The following is a 20,055-nucleotide window of genomic DNA, read 5'->3' as shown; positions in this document are numbered from 1 at the left end:
TTAACTAAGACAACAACTAGCTATCCTTAACTAGCCAGAGTGCAGTAATTGTAGTTAGATTTCTGTTTAAAAAAAAAAAAAAAAAAGAATTCTTCATGTTTTTTCCATCTACAACTACAAATTCCATGATACATTACTGCCTTTTGGCTTTGTAAGCCAGTACTGCACTGGATATGAAATGTATAAATGTATAAAACTTTCATTTGTCTTCCTGTAATTTTTGATTGTGTTGTTGAAACTGGCATTGAACTGTTTTCTTCATTTTTAGACCATTTTTTGTAACAATATGGCATGAGAATTTCCAATCTGGGAGCCAACAAAGTCTTATTTATCTTAAAGGGAGAGTCCATGATTGTGCATAAAGTTGGTTGATATTTAGCTAGTTAGCAGATTTAGACCATGAATGAGCTAGAGCATGAAGAGGACCCCCAAAAACAGTCTTGTGTGGACTGATCCAAGCCATCTTGCTTGTTCACCATTTATAGAACCAGGTCTGTGTATGAACACAGAGAACACACAAACACAACAAAACGAGGCTGCCTTCTTATGCAACTAAACTATATTCTCAGTTACGTTTTGAGGAAACCTTATTTTCTCCCAGATTGATTTTTTAATCACAAATATGCTTAAATTTAACATATTTTTAGCTACACTACCATTCAAAAGTTTGGGGTCACTTAGAAATTTCCTTACTTTTGAAAGAAACAGATTTTTCAATGAAAATACCATTAAATGAATCATAAATCCAGTGTAGACATTGTTAATGTATAAATGACTATTCTAGCTAGAAACAGCTGATTTTTAATGGAATATCTCCATAGAGGTACAGAGGAACATTTCCAGCAACCATCACTCCTGTGTTCTAATGCTACATTGTGTTAGCTAATGGTGTTGAAAGGCTAATTGATGATTAGAAAACCCTTGTGCAATTATGTTAGTACGTGAATAAAAGTGTGAGTTTTCATGGAAAATATGAAATTGCCTGAGTGACCCCAAACTTTTGAACAGTATACTTTACTATTGCATCTTTTGAGCCATCCAATCATATATTAAATGGGATAGGACTTATCACCTTGGTAACCCCAAAAACACATAGCAAAAGGATTGCATTTTAACTCAAATCGTGATGTTTTTCAAACCTAACAAAGTAATATTGGTGCTTAACCTTAACCAAACTTCTAACATGTAGGTATTGTTGGAAAAACGTCATTCAAATTGTGATATTTACCTGTTTACCTAATCCTCAATACATAGTTTTGGTGCCTCAACCTAACAAAACTAGAAGCCTTTCCTATTAAATCACAAATGAGAAAATACATTCATTTTAAAAAAGACAAAATACAAATGAAGTTTAGTTATATAAGGGCATCATTTTTGGGAGACACGGTTGCAGAATGGGCAGCTAGTGGACCATCACTGCATTTAATAAAAAATTGAATGCATTAGAGTCACAAATTCCACTTTCAACCCTTATTTTAATGATTTTGATATGACATTGGCACAAGAGGGATATGCAGTTTTGTTTAACTAGAAATATTTCCATCTCTAAGGAGCATGGATGTGGTAGAGGCCTCACATTTCATGGTAAACCAGCTTTAATATGTCTTTAAAGATGGTGCACGTAAACGTGATGGAGGACAGGATTTACGGTAAATTTCTTGTCTGAATCATTAACACCAGGCTTAATTCTTGGTAATGGTAACACGCCCAGTGGCTGCATGACATCTTGCTGTCCACCAAAGGCTTGGACAGAACAACCACCTTCATCAACCTTAGATTTCATTTTTATTACATTAAACTCACATATTCTAGGTCTGAGTTATTTTTATACATGTTTTGCAGAAATCCAGCCTCACTCACAGCAGTCATTGTAAACACTGAAATATCTAATTCCAGCAGGACTCTGTTTTTATGGAGCACATGTTATTTAAAACCCCATCCATCACCTGCCTAGTAAGACCTTTTTATTTAGACGCACTAAAAACTCATTTAATTTGCACAGAGTCAATAATTCCTGATGCTCAACAGTTTTATAAAGCTATTTGTTGGCTGGTGTGTGGGTACAAGTGCGTTTTAGAGTGTGTGAACAGCCTGCCATTCTCTGTCTGTGGAAGTGAAGTGGACAGATGACCTTCGTGCTGTATGAGGTACAATATGCTAAACTGGGAACACAAATACATTCCATCAATCTTTGTTACAGCCGTGGGAGGGAAAGGAAGCCAGACAGCATTTCACATTTCCTTCTGTTTCCTCCCATCACAATGCAAAGCACTTGAAACTTTTTTGCAAGACCTCATCTTTGGATTTTCTCAACGGGGACCGAAGGCAGCCCAGATCGAGACGAGCTGTGAGTTTGAGCTCACATAGGAAACCTGGAATTAATCCAAGCATTGTTAAAATAATCCCTGAGCTCTCTGGAGGGTCCCGTGGCCTGACAAGCTTTACATAATCACACTTATCCCAGCCCTACTAACCTACTGAAACAACATCATGCACAATGTCCGACGGGACGTTTACAGTAATGTGTCCTCAGACGGCAGACTATGACAACTGGAGTTTGTGTTTGTTGCTTCCTCATCTGTGACCAGCAAATGTGCTTTAAATTCACAGCATGCTGAGCTAACGGAGCAGTTACAAAGACCACAGAGATCAGGAGATGTTACACTGTCCAACACTACCACAGTACTACTACAGCATCTAAATTACTCTAATTTAGTCTGAAGCAGATACGAAAACACAGTCAACCATAATCCCTGCAATGCTGTTGATACAGCAGTTAACCTGGATGATGAAGAAAACATGTCTTAACTTAAATGTCTAGCTTAGATACTGGTGTCTTTTGACCTTATAGGTTCTATAAATAACATTAATATTGAAGCAGCAGCAACAACTATCTGCTATGTAAAGACATACTGGAGTAATTGTGACCTAAACAGAAGCAGTTTATCCACATTTCTCTGTTCTATGTTCTAGTAACCAGTCTGGCTGTGTATATTATATCATATTCACTGTTATTGTCAGTGCACAGATACTAAGACAAGATAAGGCAGTTCAGTATCTAACTAGAAGTGCAAAAGACACAATAAAGTGCCTTATTATTACAATCAGAACTAGAAAAGCACTCAGAGAGTGCAGTACTCTGCGAAGGCTGTTCATTCCTTGGATCATTTTCGACAGCTGAAATCTGTAAAAAAAAATTTGTGGATCCAGACTATGAGGTGCATCACTGCCAAAATCTAATCAGTCGGTCCTTATGTCACTTCTGACTGTCCTTGAAGATTTCATCTGTTGCTAACAGACAGAGAAACAGACAGATAAACCAACACCAATCGTCACATAACAGTCATGATCAGTATGGAAAGAGTGGTATAATCACAATAAGTATATGAAATAATTATTGTTGATAGAGTATAAGATAGATAATGTACATGTACAGGTAGGGATAAATAGTGGTATGAAACAGCATGAACACTATAAAGAAGTATGAACCGTGCAAATGATGGAATATATGGAGTATATATACATACAAGATGACCAGTATGGACAATATAAACAGTTTGCACAATAGATACATGGCATGGAGGATATATGCAGTATAAATGCAGTATATCAGTCCATATTGGTACATGTGAGCCCCTCCTACTGAAACTCTTGCCTCTTCTTGAAGACACTACTAGTAAAAGTGCAGTCAGGAGTATTCAGCTGCTGGCCCAAAGTAGTTTTTCATGTTAACTACCTAATTTATGTGTTCTCATTTCATTTCAGCTCAGCACGAGAGTCTCTACTGCTGTTTTGCACTTCTCTGCTTCCCCTTCATCTTTTTCCACTCCATGTGTGTCTCTCCACATAACACTTAACATATTCACAGCTACATACAATGTGTCTTTCAGTGCTAGTGTGAGGTAAAAGTTGTGACTGTATTGTAAATGAGATGTGAAAGGAAGAGGGTGACTGACCTGCCTGTTTATTTTGGTCTGAGCTGTGGGTGTTCTTGCAAAATTTGAAGTCTTTGAATGTCTCATACCGATCTTTTAAACTGTGTTACATTATTTTGTACACTCTCAATTTGGCCTTTTTGGTATTTTGCAACAATGCCTCCCAAAAATTGTGTTCCCATACAAAGGATTCCAGTTTGAAAGAGCAACAGGAATTTTATTTCGTAGACCGGGCGTTGCATCTCTGTGAGATGGCGTGGCCAACACGCCAGTTTGTTTGGGTCTGAGACGCTACTGCTGTCACAGCATATAGTGGTGCTGATTGCTGTATGAAGGACCTCTGATATCGCCACAGGCTACGGGAGTGGTGCATTAAAATAAACCTTTAAATGCTGCCCAGAGGTTGATCCAACGTACATCCAGACATTTATAGCGTCTCATTGGTGAGTTTTACACTTTACACTCAGCAGTGAAGAGCTGCAGATTCATCAGCAGTTTCATTGGACCTTAAACCTCCAACACACAAACTGAGATAGGCAATACCATTTCTCTCACGGTCCATATTCTGACAGAAGTCAACTCGTGGCACTTTGTGTTTTGAAAAACGAATCAGCCCTGATCCAGCCACACATTCTCTATTACATTATGCACTTAACATCGACAGCTTTGACAAAAAAGTGAAATATGCTTGAACTGTAGGTTCACCGCTAGGTCAGCTGTTCGGCTTGTGATTTCCTTTGGAGTAAAGAAAATAAATCACGAGGATCTAACAAAAGGAATCTGTGGCGGCTGTGTGTGGCAACCAAGAGGAACACATCAATGTGAGAAAAGATGAAAAGACTAGTGATAAGACTGACTCCGTTCCCACTGGCTTTATATTTAGATGCTCTAAACCTCTCATTGAGCTACAGTGTACGCTACAGAGGAGGGGAGTTGGAGGGCAGTGATGAGTTTTATTATACTGAAAGTGAAAGACGACACAGAGGGAGATGGAAGTGTAATGTGGCTAGTAAGTAAACGCTTATCTAAAGTCAGTCATATTCCAAGCCACACTTCCTACTCCTAACATCCTTTACAGAACTAAAATATTGTGCACACACTTCAGTTCCTTTCAGCATCATAAGAGCCTCTTCAACCTCTTTCAGCGATTCACAATCAACCACAACGTTAACTTCAAACACTTCAGCAGCACCAACAACCACCATCTCAACACATTTACTCTGATTTCAATAATTCTGCTCCAATTTTTAGTTTTCCCCTTCTAGTGAACTGCACAATCTACATATATTGTCAAAGTAAACTTATTATTGGCTGACTTTTAGACCCTGCTCTTGTATAGCTCCTCAAAGTGAAATATACATGTAGAGAGGATTGGTTTGACACCCAGAGACAGGTGCAGATTTCAGCAAAGAGTAATTGTGCACGGCATCACTTCTGCAGCCGCCTCAGGCAGCAGCCACAGGGAGGAGCCTCATTAGTGGGATGATGTGTAAGTCCATATTTTGCTTCCTTATAGGGAGGACCTGCTTTATGCACCTCATGTGCTCCCCGACTGAACACTTTTATTTTCTACTTTGCATAATGTTTTCATCCACTCGACCCTCTAAAGCGGTTCAAAGAAAAGATGCATTTTGTTGTTTTTTTTTAAACCAATCCTGCTCATCAAAATTCAATTAGCAGCCACAAATGTTAAGTCTGTACCAAGCTGGAACAGTGAAATGCTGTGTTTGGACCTTAGGTTTAAATCTCAGACAACACCACCGTGGAATCAGCTTACCACCTTAATTAATTGATAGATATTTGATGCAGTTTATTGGGGGGTTAATTAGTCTTTCACTGATTGGATTTAACAACATGTGTTTCCTGCTGATTGCAGCTGATTACCTGTTAATGGTTCTAGCATGCAGATCTGAATTGGTCTTTGTTTTATGATTGTCGATTGATGTAGATAAAGTAAAGAAATCTATAATTTAACCAATGAGTGACATTAACTACAACAATAATCTGTGGGATTAAGTAATTAATTATTTTTTTTAAAAAAGAAGAAAAGTGAAATAATTAGAGCTGGACCTGAATATCCGAATACCCGCATATTCGGTCGTGACGGTGGTATCCGTACATTTCTTTTGAGATCCGAGTATTCGGATTCCACCCCCCATCGGACGATGTCACGCCATCGTATATGTCTCACCAATTCATCCAACGCTCCCCACGTCGGATGTTAGGATATAAATCCTCCGATCCTAATATTCGGCTCGTAGTTGTCGTTGTTGTGCCCCCCACGGAAAAGAGGAAAAAAAGCAGAAAATGAAGGAAAGAGAAGGAACGAAAGAAGAGGAGGAAAAGGGACAAGAATAGGTGAGGAAAATCGAAAAGAGAAAATGAAAAGAATGGAAGGAGAAAAAGAAAAGGAGGATAGTAGGTGATGAGGAATGGATAAAAGAGGAAAGAAAGTGAAATGAAATAAGAGAGGGTAGAAACGGGTGAATAGAGGAGATGAAATGTAGAAAGACAAGTAAATCAGAATGGAAGGAAGAGGGGGAAAGGAAAGAAAAGAAGAAAGTGAATGAAAAAAGAAGGGGTGAAAGAGGAGAAGACAAAAAGGGACAAGAACAGGTGAGGAAAATATGGAGGGAAAATTAAAGAAGTAAGACAAAAAGATAAGGGAGGAAAAGAGAAGAGGAAGAAAAAATAGACTTACTAAGAGGAGGAGGAGAAAAGAAGAAAGAGGAAGGAGAGAATGAAACTGAGGAAAGTGAAAAAATAGGATGGTAGGAAGGAGAGAGAACCAGAAGCAGAAAAGAGGAAAGAAGGTAGAGAATGGGGGGAAAAACTACCTAAGAAAGACCAGGAGAAATTGAAGAGGAAAGAGGAGTGAGGGGAAGGTGCTGAGGAGAAATAGAAATGGCAGTAAAGGATGGAGGAGAGAAAACAGAAACAAAGAAGAAGAAAAACGGAGTGAGAGAGAGAGAAGTGAAGGCAGGAGAGCAGGGAAGAATTAGCTGTCTTCCTCTACGACTCTCATGGGATCCTCCAATTTAAACACAAGCCTTTAGAGATGGAGCGTGGAAGTGTGAGAGAAGAGAATCAGAGAAGGAACGGGAAGAGAAAAAGACGTGTGAGGCGTCGGATCAGGCTCAATAAAAACACTACGATGGTCCAGCTGGGCTCGGTTCAGGTCCTCGGTTCTTACCTGCCTCGCAGCGGCGTCCTGTAAATCCTGAAGGACAGACGCAGGTGTTTGGAGACACACAGGTTCCTCCACTCCGGCAGCCCTCCTCACAGAAAGCTGGAAAAAAGAAAGAAAAGGAAAATGTATTAGTTCTCTTCATGTCCTGGAAATCACAGCAGAAAAACCCCTCTGAATTCCTGCCATTTAAGCTGTTGTGAAGGCGTTATGGGGTGCAAAGTGGCTCCCCTGACTGTTTTTAAAGGGAGCGTAAAAGTTCTGTGATGCTTTTTTTCTCATTCACATGGGCTTTTAAATGGTGTTTTTATGTCGCTGCGTGTCGAAGCATTTGAAAGAGGAACATCACAAAAAAAATTGTAACCCGTCCTCCTCAGATTTAGTTTTGGTTTATTGAAAGGTATGAAATTCTTCTTCGAAGTTGTGTATCAGGTGAGACACAGCTACTCTAGTAATGGAGCGAAAATGTGTTTTAGAGGGACACTGAAAATAGTCCTGCCTGTTTAAGAGTTGCATTAATCTATATTTTTAAATTTACATTAGCTTTCTCCATTTTGGACTACCTCAAAGGTCACCACTGACAAGAAAAACTGAAATGAATTGATTTACATCAAAAATCTTGCACAATAAATGCAGTCCTGACTACGCTCCAAAACGTTTTTTTTACCTTGACTAGACACATGGAAGATAATGAGACGGCATTCATTATCTTCCACATCATTGGAAGGCAACTGTCTGCAAACCATGCTGGTGAAAAAAATCTGAGACAAAGATGAAATCTGGCCTAATCTGGATGAGGACAACATATTTCTGCTGGATTAGGTTTGTTTGTGCATATCAAAATGTGTCTCAAATCATCATAACGTTGTAATTTATGATATTGTTTTACTTTTGACCAGCCAATCATATATTAGATGAGATTTCTTGTCACCCCGGTAACCCAGAAACTGAAGAAAAAGCCTCAAACATGGTGTAAAAATGTTAAATTGTTCTATTTTCCAAAACTTAATCAAGTGTAATAGTTCTGAGAGAAAACACCGACACTTCATTCTCATTCACATGAGCTTATAAATATATATAATATATAATAAGTTGCTGCATGTTGAAGCATTTGAAAAAGGCAGATTACTGGAAAAATCCATCTCAAATTGAAATAATCTGATGTGGAATTCTTCATCCCAGTGGCAGTCATTGAGAAGACAAAATGTCTGAGAGGGACGCTGACATCAGTGCTGCCTATTTAAGAGTCAAAGTTTAAAATTACCATTGGATCAAATGACTATGGTCTGTCTACATTCTCATCAATCTTGTCTCCAGAAGCAGCAGGAATCTGGTTTTAGCAAAAACTGAAACTCTGGAAAAAACAAACTGACTGCACCTGTCTTTCAAATGGAGGTGAGTGACTATTTGGAGAAGAAAGTCAAACATCTGGTAGCAAAAGAACTCAAAATTTCCCTCAGGAGCTGGTGGAAACCAAGGTACAAGTAAAGTTAAATACTGGGCTTAAACTAATCAGACAAAAACAACTCTAAAGTATGATGTTGTGTTGGCTAGATGTGTGGGTTAAACACAGTTTGCAAACTTATTCATCATATAAACTAGAGGTATAGGTGATAATATATCAGTGTTGTAGTTTCACCTTGCTGTCACTATTATTTATTGGCCAAAAAATTCTGGTATTGCAGGTTTAAAGCAGAAGCAAGTGATACAGACATTATCAACTCATGAAAATGACCGTTATCAGTGCATAGCATTGCCTGTTGGCTCAATAGAAGCATTATCATCAACCTTGATTCATGATAAACAGAACTAGTGGAGTCATATGAATAGGCACAACATCTCTGGTGGAGCCGCAAGCCAAGATGAGTTCAAAACATAATTTTTGTATTTGTATTTATTCTAGCAACAGGGTGTATTTTCAGCTGAAACCACGATCCTTTTCTAAACTCAACTAACCTAAACTTAACCAAACAGCCAAAATGAGACTACTGACCTGCACTGACAACCAAATTCCTCCTTTATTTCCTATTTTTAAGTACAACATCACAACTCCACTGCCTCCTAATGGGCCAATTATATCCGAACCAGGTTGAATAAGTCACGCTATAGGAGCGACACGTAAAATGCAGTGACATCTAGTGGTAAGGTAGCACAATGCAACACACTCAACACTTTATCCTGTTTGTACAAAAGCACAGAAGATTTTTTTTTTTTTTTGTGGTAGATTATAATGCAAAAGTCTTTCTCTAGAGCTTGTCTTTGTATTTTTCCACTATGAGCTATTTTATCAACATGAATGTGCAACGGGTAGATAAAAAGCTCATTCTAAACTAATAAAAACCTGACAATTTGTAGTTATAGGTAATTATACATGAATGAAAACACAATCTGGATTATTAAATTCCATTTCTGCTAATTGGCTCCCCCTAAATTTGACACACTAAACCTTTCACTAAATTCCAATATTTACACCTGTTGTGTGATAATCAATACTGTCATGAGAGTGACAGGAAAGACAATAAAACCTAACTTTATTAATGTGATTCCAATCAACAAAGCACCTGAAATGTGTTCATTGTGCTGCTTGAAAAGGCAGACTTGCAGTTCTTTCTGTTAAAAACAGGTTCAAGACTTGTGAAGTTCAGTCACCTGATGCTTCGACTGCAAAACTAAACTGAGTTCTTTTCCTTTTTCTTAACACAACCAAGGCTGTAGGTGATTCTACTTTGGATGCACCAGACTAGACTTCCTGCTAAGTGGAGTGGTTTTATAAATCACATCTATCCTGATAACTGCACATTACAAACTCACCCACTCGTGCACACATTCATGTGGTGATTGTAGAAGGAGCTAACCTGCACAGCTGGAGCAGGTTTGAGGCTCAGCGTCAAGGACGACCTGATTTACCGCCTCAGCTGCAGTTGTTACGTACTCGAAATATGTGAGATAAAATCCTATCACGCGTTGATTTGCTGCCTTGTATTTTTTCTGCGCATAGCGTTGCTGGAGAGTGTGACATGCATACTAAAAACACACCTACAGGACAACATTAACACGAACAACCAAATAGAATGACTTGATTGAAGTTGAAAAATATCACTTTTGAGGATTAAATAAGCCAGACGTGACTGCAGCTGTATCCCAGATAACTGACAGTTGGTAAAAATGCCTTGGAGGGACACGCATTACACTGGTGTCTTTTCAAAGCTGCACTCATGAACCTTTTTCAAATGAGCAAATGCTCAAAAGACTAAATGTTGTGTGAAAGGTGTCGCCTGTAAACTCACAAAGAATTATTCATCAGTTCGAGTTTGTTGTGGCACGTTTCCTTTGTGGAAATAAACAGAGTAAAGCTGCTCATTCAGAACAGCACATCTACATATTAGTAAGTAATACGGCAGCTCCCTCCTTTTAGGACTCTTCAGTTCCTTCTTTTTCCTCAAAGGTCACCACTGACAGGATGGTTTAAATATGTTCAGTGTGTCAAAGCGCAGAGAGGATTTACACCACATCCGAGAGCAAAGTCTGGGATTGCTTTGATTTAACTAAAATTATGATCAAAAATGTTCATTATAAATGCCGCTGTGACTAATTTCAAAAAGGTAGAACACCTGCAGATTACTTTTACCTTTTATCAGAAACAGAGGGCATTCACTATTTATTCCAAAGTGGTCCCTTCTCTGCAAAACATGCTGGCAAATAACTAAAATCTATAAATAAAGTTCAAATTTAGTCTACCAATAATTTTGTATCATTAGTTTGTTATACAAATAAACTGAATTCTCAGTAATGTTCTGAGGGAAATTGTTGGACTATGTTCGTGACGCTTCAACACATTTTTGCTTTTTATTTTATTGTTTCACAGTAGCTATTTTTCAGCCAATAAATCATATATGAGCTGCAATGGAACTCATGATGAAAATGGATGGAAAAGCATCAAATTTGATGTAAAAGGGATGCATTTTAACCCAAAAATGCGATATTATCCCAATGGTATTTAAGTAATTTAGATGGCAAAACTTAGCCAAGCCTTTAACATGAACAAAGGGCCAAGAAATGTGTGATATTTTCCCAAATCAAACCAAACAGCCATTTCAAATGAAACATAAGTCTAAGAATGATGGCCCTGTTGCCTCCATCCTTTAACCTATTTTAACCTTCAACATCAAAGTCTCACATTTGTGGATAAAATACATTGAGGATGTAGTTTAGTTGTATAGGTACATAGGGATTACAAAAAAAATCAACCACTGACAAGCCGTAATTGCTCCTCAAATCATCTGATTTAGATGAAATTTAGTTACAGGATTCATTTTTGTTGATCACTCCCGAGGTGAAATTTCACTCGCAGCTCATTTAGCGGTTATTTGAAAGTATTATCATTGTGCGAGGGAGCATGTGTGCACAACTGTCTCTCTCCTGCCTCTTTTTATTTTCATTTAGCTGGAAGCTGTGATTTGCTGTGTGAGGCTGCGATGCATCAACACACCCTGAAACAAACACACACAAGGAGAAAGGAGAAGCTGGCAGAGAAATGTACTCCACAAAACAGGCGAGAGAAAAAGAGTGCTTAAAGCGAGGAGGATTAAAGCAAAAAAGAGGGCAGACTTAATTGAGCAAGTTCATTAAAGAGAAATTACTTGAGTATTTCTAAGCTTAATTAATGACACGATTTAAAAGATGAGCCTTAATGGGCTGAAAAATTCTATTTATAGCTGCATACGTTGGGGTGTGTGAGTGGAATATCTCCCTCTCTGTGTAATAAATGTGCAGCAGCTTGTCTCCGTTTGGTTTATGAACCCAAAGAATGATCATTTGTCCGCATAAATTATCACCCCGGTGTTTGCAAAATAAAAAAAAAACAGCCAAATATACAAACAAATGCAGTGCAATAAATAAAAGCAGTCTCGTGCCAGAAGCTATTAGAGCTATTAATCTGACTGAGTTCTATCAGGCCCTCATTAGGAGCCTGATTGCCTCTGTACTAATAAACCTCACACTTAAAAATTAATTACACTTACATTGACTCAATCTATCTCCAGCTCTAATTATCATTTCACCACCATCAGCATAATGCTGCCTGCCTATCGAACTAATGGCTTCCAAAGATTAGGGGCTTCGCCGGGGTTGGGGCTTCTGTATGGCTGAGGGCGATAGCTTTATTGCACAAATACAAGCGCCAATTTCCAGCTGCCTGCGGTATTTTATTCCTGTCACGTGATCTCAGACGGCATAAATTTAGACCAATGGCACAGTAGAACTTTTCACTGGAACACAGGTTTATCATAGTCAGCAGTTATAATGCTGCCGCTGCCAATTAGAAACAGTATTAATGAGACATTGCCTGAAATCCAATCAAACTGTTGGACTGGACTTTGGTTTAAAAGTGTTACAATAAAAAGAAACTTTTCAGGAGAGTTGATAAAATGTAATAAACTGCTTTAGAGATGTTAAAATGACTCAGAAGAAAACTGTTTACTCTTCTTAGTGCATAGCTGGAAAGTCAGTGAAGTTTCGGTTGAAATGTACAACAAAGCCACAAGTAAAAGCGTGGACTTTCACTGTGATCTGGAAAGAAATGCAGTTCAGTAAAGAGAGCAACACATTTGGAATCTGAGCAAGTTTGGCCTTGTGGAGTTCAAGTTTCGCCTTGTGGAGTCCATCTGCTTTGGCCTGTTGCTGCTTTGTTTTCAGCGGTGTGACCAATCATGGCCAACCCTGCAGCAAAAAGTTGTGTTCAAGTTCAAATGCAGTTCAGTGCGGTTGAAAAATCACTTGTTAGGGCTGCACAGTGTATTCTTTCAGCATCCACATCACAATATGTGTACGCACAGTAGTCATATTGCAGAAGGTGAATTAAGGCAAATGAACTCAAATGCATCACAATATAACTTTTTTTTTGCTGTTGATACGAGAACAAAACGTGCATGGATGGTGAACAATCTAAAAGAGGAATCTGCTCATAGAGTATTATTTACTCCAGGTTTAAAGATTGATTGATACACTAAGTTAATACAGAGCCTCAGCAGAGCTATGTGCGTTGGTTTGTCTGTTTGTCTGTGTGTCAGCAACATTACTCAAAAACGGATTTGGATGAAATTTTCAGGGAAAGTCAGAAATGAAACAAGGACCTACTGATTAGATTTTGGCAGTGATGCAGCTTATAGTCTGGATCCATGGATTTGTTAAAAATTCTGCATCATTGCGAGATAGAGGCATGGCGTCACTGTAACTATGACAACAAGTGAATGCTACGTCAGCAGCCTGCTGATGATCACATTATTGCAATTCTACTATAAATCCACTGCTACGGACTTATCGGGACTTATCAGAAATGATACAAGGAACAACTGATTATGTTGTGGGTTATATATAGGATTATAGTGTTTCTGAGTCCCATCAATTACCGCCGTCCGCTACATATGTAGGAGAAGCGATTCGGTATCCGTACACAACATACACATGCATAAGACACGCCTGTGCTCAGTGCAAGGTCATTTTGTTTGTGGGTACATCTATATTAAATGACCACATTCTATGGTGCTGTGATTTCTGCCACAAATTGTTTCAAGGTTTCAGCCGTTGGAAATGATACGACGACCGAGCAGCTTTGGCGGAGTACTGCGCTGAGTGCTTTTCTTGTTTTTCAGCTGCTTTAATGAGACATGGAATTTGATGACATAAGTTCCACAAGTGCACAGCAAAATAAACAAGAAACAGGACAAACACACTGAAAAATAGGATTCGGTTGCAAAAATGCAGCAACTATTGTATAGAAATAAGAGATGTTGACCAAAAACAGCTGCTCTGTCAACGGTGTCTTGCAATGCAACTAATTTAAAAAAAAAAAAAAAAAAAACTAAACATTGAAATTGGCATCACAAACACATTTGAATGCCATCCAAAGCAAAAAGCTGGTTTGGATGCCTTCACCAGTGGTATACCAGATGAGGAAGGATGCAAACTACTTGTTTTGAACAATTTTTGACTGTTTTATGTAGTTTTTTGGAGATTTTTACAAATGAACTCGTCCACAAAATCACCAAAATATTTCCATCATGTATGGCTCTTATCCAGGTTTTTTCTCCTGACAAGATCCTTGCTTGTGCTGTATCTACTCTCAGATATACGTTCCTTTGGATTTAGCATCTGCTAAACGAAACTGTGGAACTGTAGAATTCCAAATAGTTATTCAAGTTGTCTATTGAAAGCGCCTGTATATTTTCATATTACAATATATATAGGCAAATGCTATTTTTTCTAATTTTGTGCAGCCTATGACTTTCAGTTTTCAGCGTTCTTCAGGGACAAACGTGTAGGTTTTGTGCAGTATCATGTTTGCATTCTCTCATGCAATCTCTAACAGTAATAACATTTGCACATGCAATCACTTTTGCTGGATTATAGGTGAATATACAACATGTGTTCCGTGTTTCTATGACAGCAGAACTGCTTGCTTTAAACTGCAGGGCTTTTTTCTATACATATAAAGTGTGGCAGAGATGGTTTCCATTTCCGAATAAGATTGAGAGGGGAATAAAAATACGTTCAACAAACACAGTGGGGAACATTGCATGCCGCGGTAGAGGGGTGGTATTTCACATGGAACACAAGACAAAGAAGAGCATCCGAGTCGCTTTGTATTCTGCTGCTTTGTATTTCCTTATCCTGTGGTTGTAGATTGTGATCCCCACTTCTTCATTCCCTGACACCAAAACCTGATGTTTACGTTTGATGCTCCAGAAGTGCAGCCTCACAAAGTCTGTAATCTCACTATTGACTTATACAAAGCGTCCCTCCAACACTTTACCTTTTCCTTCCCTCATTTCCTCTTTGCATCCGTACGCCTCGTATCAATGCTTATTCTTTTTGTTTTTCTTAACCCATCTCTCCTCTGGGACTCCTCCCACTGTGTCCCCTCCACATTACATTACCGGGACCCCCGCCACAGCGACAAATAGCCTGCGCTGGAGCTGCGAGGAGGAGACTGCCCTCCTTCATTGTAGTCCCCTTGACCTCCAGCTCAACTATCTCGCTGCTTAACTGAGCCTGTTGCTGACTCGTGACTTCTCGAGACATGCTTATACCCACAGATTTGCTATTTGAGTTTCCCATTACAGGCCGAGATTGCTTTCCAGTGGGTGGCGAGAATGAAATCATTCCACTCTGTGCCGTGGCTAACAGCCACATTCACGGTCGATGGGTGTCCAAGGATCCATCTCAGAATTAAGAGCAGGAATATGACAGTGAAAGGCAGCCAATACTCCACAGATTCAAGAGGGTCTAAAAGGGAGAGAAAAGGAGCTTTGTAGCTGTATGGTAGAACAGAAACGAGCTAATACTTAGCATCCTATGGAGCTCATTAACGTGTCACACTAAGACATTGTTAACCTTGCGATAATCATCTCATTTCTTACAAAAAAAAATCCAATTTCAGGATTTTAAAGCTGATTTTACAGTAATTTTGATGGAAGCCTGATCAATGATTAAACTACTGCATGCAATTTGAATGGTGACACTTTGAGTGAGCCTGATTTTACAGGACATTCACTGTTCAGTTCAGTCTCAAAAAATAAGGCAGTATTTTAAAAAGGATAGGTAGATATCTGTGACGACACTGATGCACTTTTATTTCTGCAAGTACAATCAGTGAGATACATCACAAGACTTCACGTCTTTCATGTGGTCTCAGTATTTTCCGTTTAGCACATCTAATAAAGAGCAATGTCCACTGGAAGCCATTTATATCCAACTCTTTTTCACCATTTCCTGAAAGCTGGGTGTGTTTTGTATGCAAGTCATCCCACTCTATCTCCTCCCTTCTACCCCTTTACTTAAAAAATGCCACCTGTGAACATTATCTCTTGAATCACAATGTTTCTACAGCGATCGATCAAGGTCCCATGAGCATTTTTGGGCTTTACCGTTGGAAAATTTCAATGGACTGGGCAAATTTCTAATAAGAGCCGGCCTGCGGATCATCTGTGCTGCCGGAGGGACGTCTGGTTCAGAAGACAGTGGCATCAGTGACAGAGGTCACTCACTTTAAACTGTATGGACGAGCATTTCAACACTGTCAACCCAACTCACACTCCTGCAGCAGCAACAAACTCAGATAAAGTTACTGTGCACTACCTGCCAGTCACCAAACAGCAGGTAGACAAAGTGAGGAAAGTCAAATATTTAGGAGGTGAAAAACAAGACCTTTTTTTTGTTTGTTTTTGCTGGAGTTGGATGCCCAATGGGGAGTGAATTTTTAAACTTGCATGCATTGAAAACACAGCTTGGAATGCATGATGGATGTGTAAAGGCAGCTAAGAAAAGTCAACCAGGAGAATGTTAAGCGATGCTATATTAGGTTTGCCTTCTTGTCTGTAATTTTCCCCGCCAAAAAAATCAATTAATGTGGCTTTTAAATCTAATCACACCTTCCAACAGATGTGGATATCAAGGAGAGGCGAGAAGAATAAAACACATCACAGAAGCCTCCTGAAAACACCATCCATTAGTTCTGACAGAGGAACGAGTCATATCTAGATAATGGATGCTGCAAATCTTCTTCTATACTCTGTCTCTTCTATAAGAAAGATGCAATTCCTCCCTCTTTTCTCTTGCTGCAGTGGATAACATGTGCCCAGCTCCACTGTAAGTCTGCAAAGAAGAGCTGAACAGGCCAAAAAAGCACAGCGAAGAAAGAATTAATGCCTACCCACTTACTCATACAAATGCCCCACTTTGTTATGCATCACGGTGAAGGTAGTTCACCCTTGGCTGTACTCTCTGTTGGGCATTTACTGAACATCGCAGATAACGAGTGCACTTACAAGACAATAAGGACTCAGGCCAGGCGGTCGGCGCGGATTAAAGACGCATTAAGGAAGATTTTTAGTGCCATAATGTATCTGCGGGGGGTTGAAAGGGTGGTTGATCAATACTGCTGACACGACAATTAATTCCGCCAGGTGCTTTGGGAGATTTCTCACTCCAGGACGAGGCTGCGCACATTTCAAACGCGCTCGAGGATGGAGGGCGAGAGCGCTGCAGGCCAGGGCACCGGCATTAAGGCCCATTTGGATTTCCGAGGTAAAACTGAAAAAAATTACAGAGCAATTCCAGGAATAAGTGAGGTGACGTACTATTATCTCATCCTTCTACTAAAGGCCACTCATAGATGTCCCTGAAACTTTCAGTGAAACGTATGCCAATTAAAACTGTAAGTGAGAGGCAATTATTCAAATCGCTTTAATAGATTGGAGATATGCTACCTAGATATGAGGAAAATGTGATATTTTTGACTTATTTGTGGCTTAATCATCCTTATTTTTGCCTTCAGTTCAGGTGTTAGTTCTCACCAGTGGGGTCTTTAATTAAACCAAGCCAATCAGAGAACAAATAGCTGCAGATACAGGTTGAAATGTTGCTTGTATAACGAGATGGCAGCAGAGGACTGAGCGAACACTGAGCTGCCATTAGTTTCTGTTAGACAGGGAGACTGAAAAACACGAGCAAACTGACAACCGGGTTTTTTGCCGAGCCGCATTTTCTAGATGTAAAACAGCTGTCAATGTTTAAATGGCCCCGTGGGATTCTCGGTTTCCCTTTAAAAGCATTCAAAGCGATCTCTATTTTTTTTCTTTTCCCTCCAAGTCATTACATCTTAGGCAGGAAAATACAGCTACATTTTCTTGTGTACACAGTTATCCGTTAACGCACAGCTCTGCTTAGTGTCACTTTAAAATGACAGGATCTCCATCCCGAGAGTTGGACTGATCTCTTAAAAGCATGATCCATAATCCTAATCCAAAGTCACACTTTTATGAATATCCAAAAGTAAGAGGCTTCCTGGAAACACTTGCTCTGGCTTTATCCTACACCCTTGCCTGGCTTCATATGACCGATGATCCGTTTTGCATGTCAACAGATTGAGTAAGCAGATTGGGAACTTGCACTGACTTTAAAAGATTGAGGTGAAAGATTATACTGCTACTGGAAGCACATACAAGATGATTTGCATGCTGATACACAATGAAGATCATTTCAGAATAGAGCAGGGAAGCTCCAAATTATTTATGTACATGTCAAATTGTGATCAATAGAGAATTTTTATTTGACCAACAGATTTCTACTGGATGGAAATTCCATAAACGAGAGAAAATAAAGCAATGGACTGTTAGAGATGTTAGTATCAAATCTGAACTATTTCTAAGGTTCTTTTTTTTTTTTTTTTAACATTTTGCTAAAATGCGCTGTCCAAAAATTAGCCATACTCTTTCTCAGTTATCAGTGGAAAAGTCTTTATTTGCCTCCACTGCAGCAAAATGGTTCTTATAATAACTATATAAATTAAAATATCGAGTCTTTCTACATGTCTTCACTTCGTTCCACTCATCTTTGAGTTAATTTCTAGGTCTTTGAGGTTTGAAGACTTCTTTGCATCCCTTTGGTCTTTAGTTCCATCCTCAGAATCTCAATGGGAGTCAAGTCTGGCCTCCACAATGTTCATACTGTTTTCTATTCACTACCATTTTGTTGATATGTTTCAGATCATCATCTTGTTAGGAGGTCAAATGTTGCCCAAGACCAAGCTTTTCTGCATGTTTTCCTCCAGATTCCCAGTGCAATCCTCTTTTTTTCATAATGCCGTTTATTTTGATGAAGTTTTCTGGCATATTGGCTGAAAAACACCACTAAAGGATCACATTCCCGCCACCTCATTTGACCATGGAGATGGTGTACTTGGGGTTGAACACTTCTTTCTCTTGCTAAACCAAAGCCATGTGTCGTTGGCCAAACTTTGTTTTCATTCTATCCAAACACTGAATAGATGACCAAAAGCTTTCTTTTTTGTCCAGGTAAGCTTTTGTAAAGTTTTGGTGAGTTTTGTGTGTCTGTCTTTAAGAAGTGGAGTCCTCTGGTTTTGCTTTGCACTGTGGTTACTGGCACTTAAAGACACTGAAATATGACTTCATAGCCTTTCCTGGTCTTGTGAGTAGCCGTGATGTCCAACTTTCACCGAATGATAGACCCAAACAGCAACTACTGCATCATCAGCCCTGAATGAGTAGAATGCTCTGGAACATGGAAGACAAGGGATTTTCTTAAAAATGTGAAACCATTCTAAGGGGTATGAAAAATCTTGGACAAAAAAACAATGTAGAAGAGGCTAAAATTCATCATTAGTATCTGTAACACAATATCTTACTGTGTTTTGCCATGTTTTGATGTTATTTTCACTCAGACGAAACCTATTAGTTCAATATAAATCTACTACAAATCAAGATTTGGCATGGGCATGAACAATTCTGGGCTTATTTGTAGTTATAATTTATAGAATTTGCTTATTACTTAAATTGTCACATCATGTCTGTGTGTCTTTTATTGTTCGTTTCCTCCAAGTAGCACAGAAACTCAATGAATACAGGTTTAAAGTTGGCTGTCCCCTTGCTCATATAATTGTGTTTAGACAGATAAACTTAATACGTACTGGTATTAATTCATAACTTGTGTCAGATTGTTGACAACAAAATCCACACATAAAAAGAGTACATTTCTGCCTGGATGTGAGTGTTAAGTGTGGGCATGTATCTGCTTATAGACGCATTTATGTGTTTGAAAACTGAGAATAAATGAAACTGAAGTGTCACTAGAATTCGAAGACTTTAAAGAACTCAAGGCAAAGCTTTTCTTGTAAGTCTGCTTTATATATCTTTATGTGAAAACATTCAACTGCTGAAATACAACTAGATTAAAAAAACTGATAAAAAATAGAAACATATTCATCTCGCCGCCTCTTTTCTTTCTCTCACTTGAATCAGTGTGTGGCGAACATTAACTGGCTGTTCACGCCATGTCTGGATGATTTTATCTATTTTCATCTGTGGAAAGAGTCGTCGGGGCATGAACCTATCAGAGCGGCGGGGAGGTGTGGAGGAG

General features: G+C 38.9%; 1 protein-coding gene across 1 annotated transcript in view; it reads right to left on the bottom strand.

The window, feature by feature from the left end:
• LOC111575341 (protein kinase C-binding protein NELL1) overlaps positions 1 to 20,055 on the bottom strand; it is a 345,892-nt gene that overhangs the window by 42,250 nt on the left and 283,587 nt on the right. Inside the window, exon 15 of the mRNA XM_055013217.1 lies at positions 7,129 to 7,224. Coding sequence (XP_054869192.1) covers positions 7,129 to 7,224 — 96 coding nt within the window. The remainder of the gene's footprint in view (positions 1 to 7,128; positions 7,225 to 20,055) is intronic.

The sequence above is a fragment of the Amphiprion ocellaris genome, chromosome 1, assembly GCF_022539595.1.
Source record: "Amphiprion ocellaris isolate individual 3 ecotype Okinawa chromosome 1, ASM2253959v1, whole genome shotgun sequence".
Lineage (NCBI taxonomy): Eukaryota > Metazoa > Chordata > Actinopteri > Pomacentridae > Amphiprion > Amphiprion ocellaris.
The sequence above is the reverse complement of the archived record's forward strand: the minus strand, read 5'-3'. Positions and strand labels throughout refer to the sequence as shown.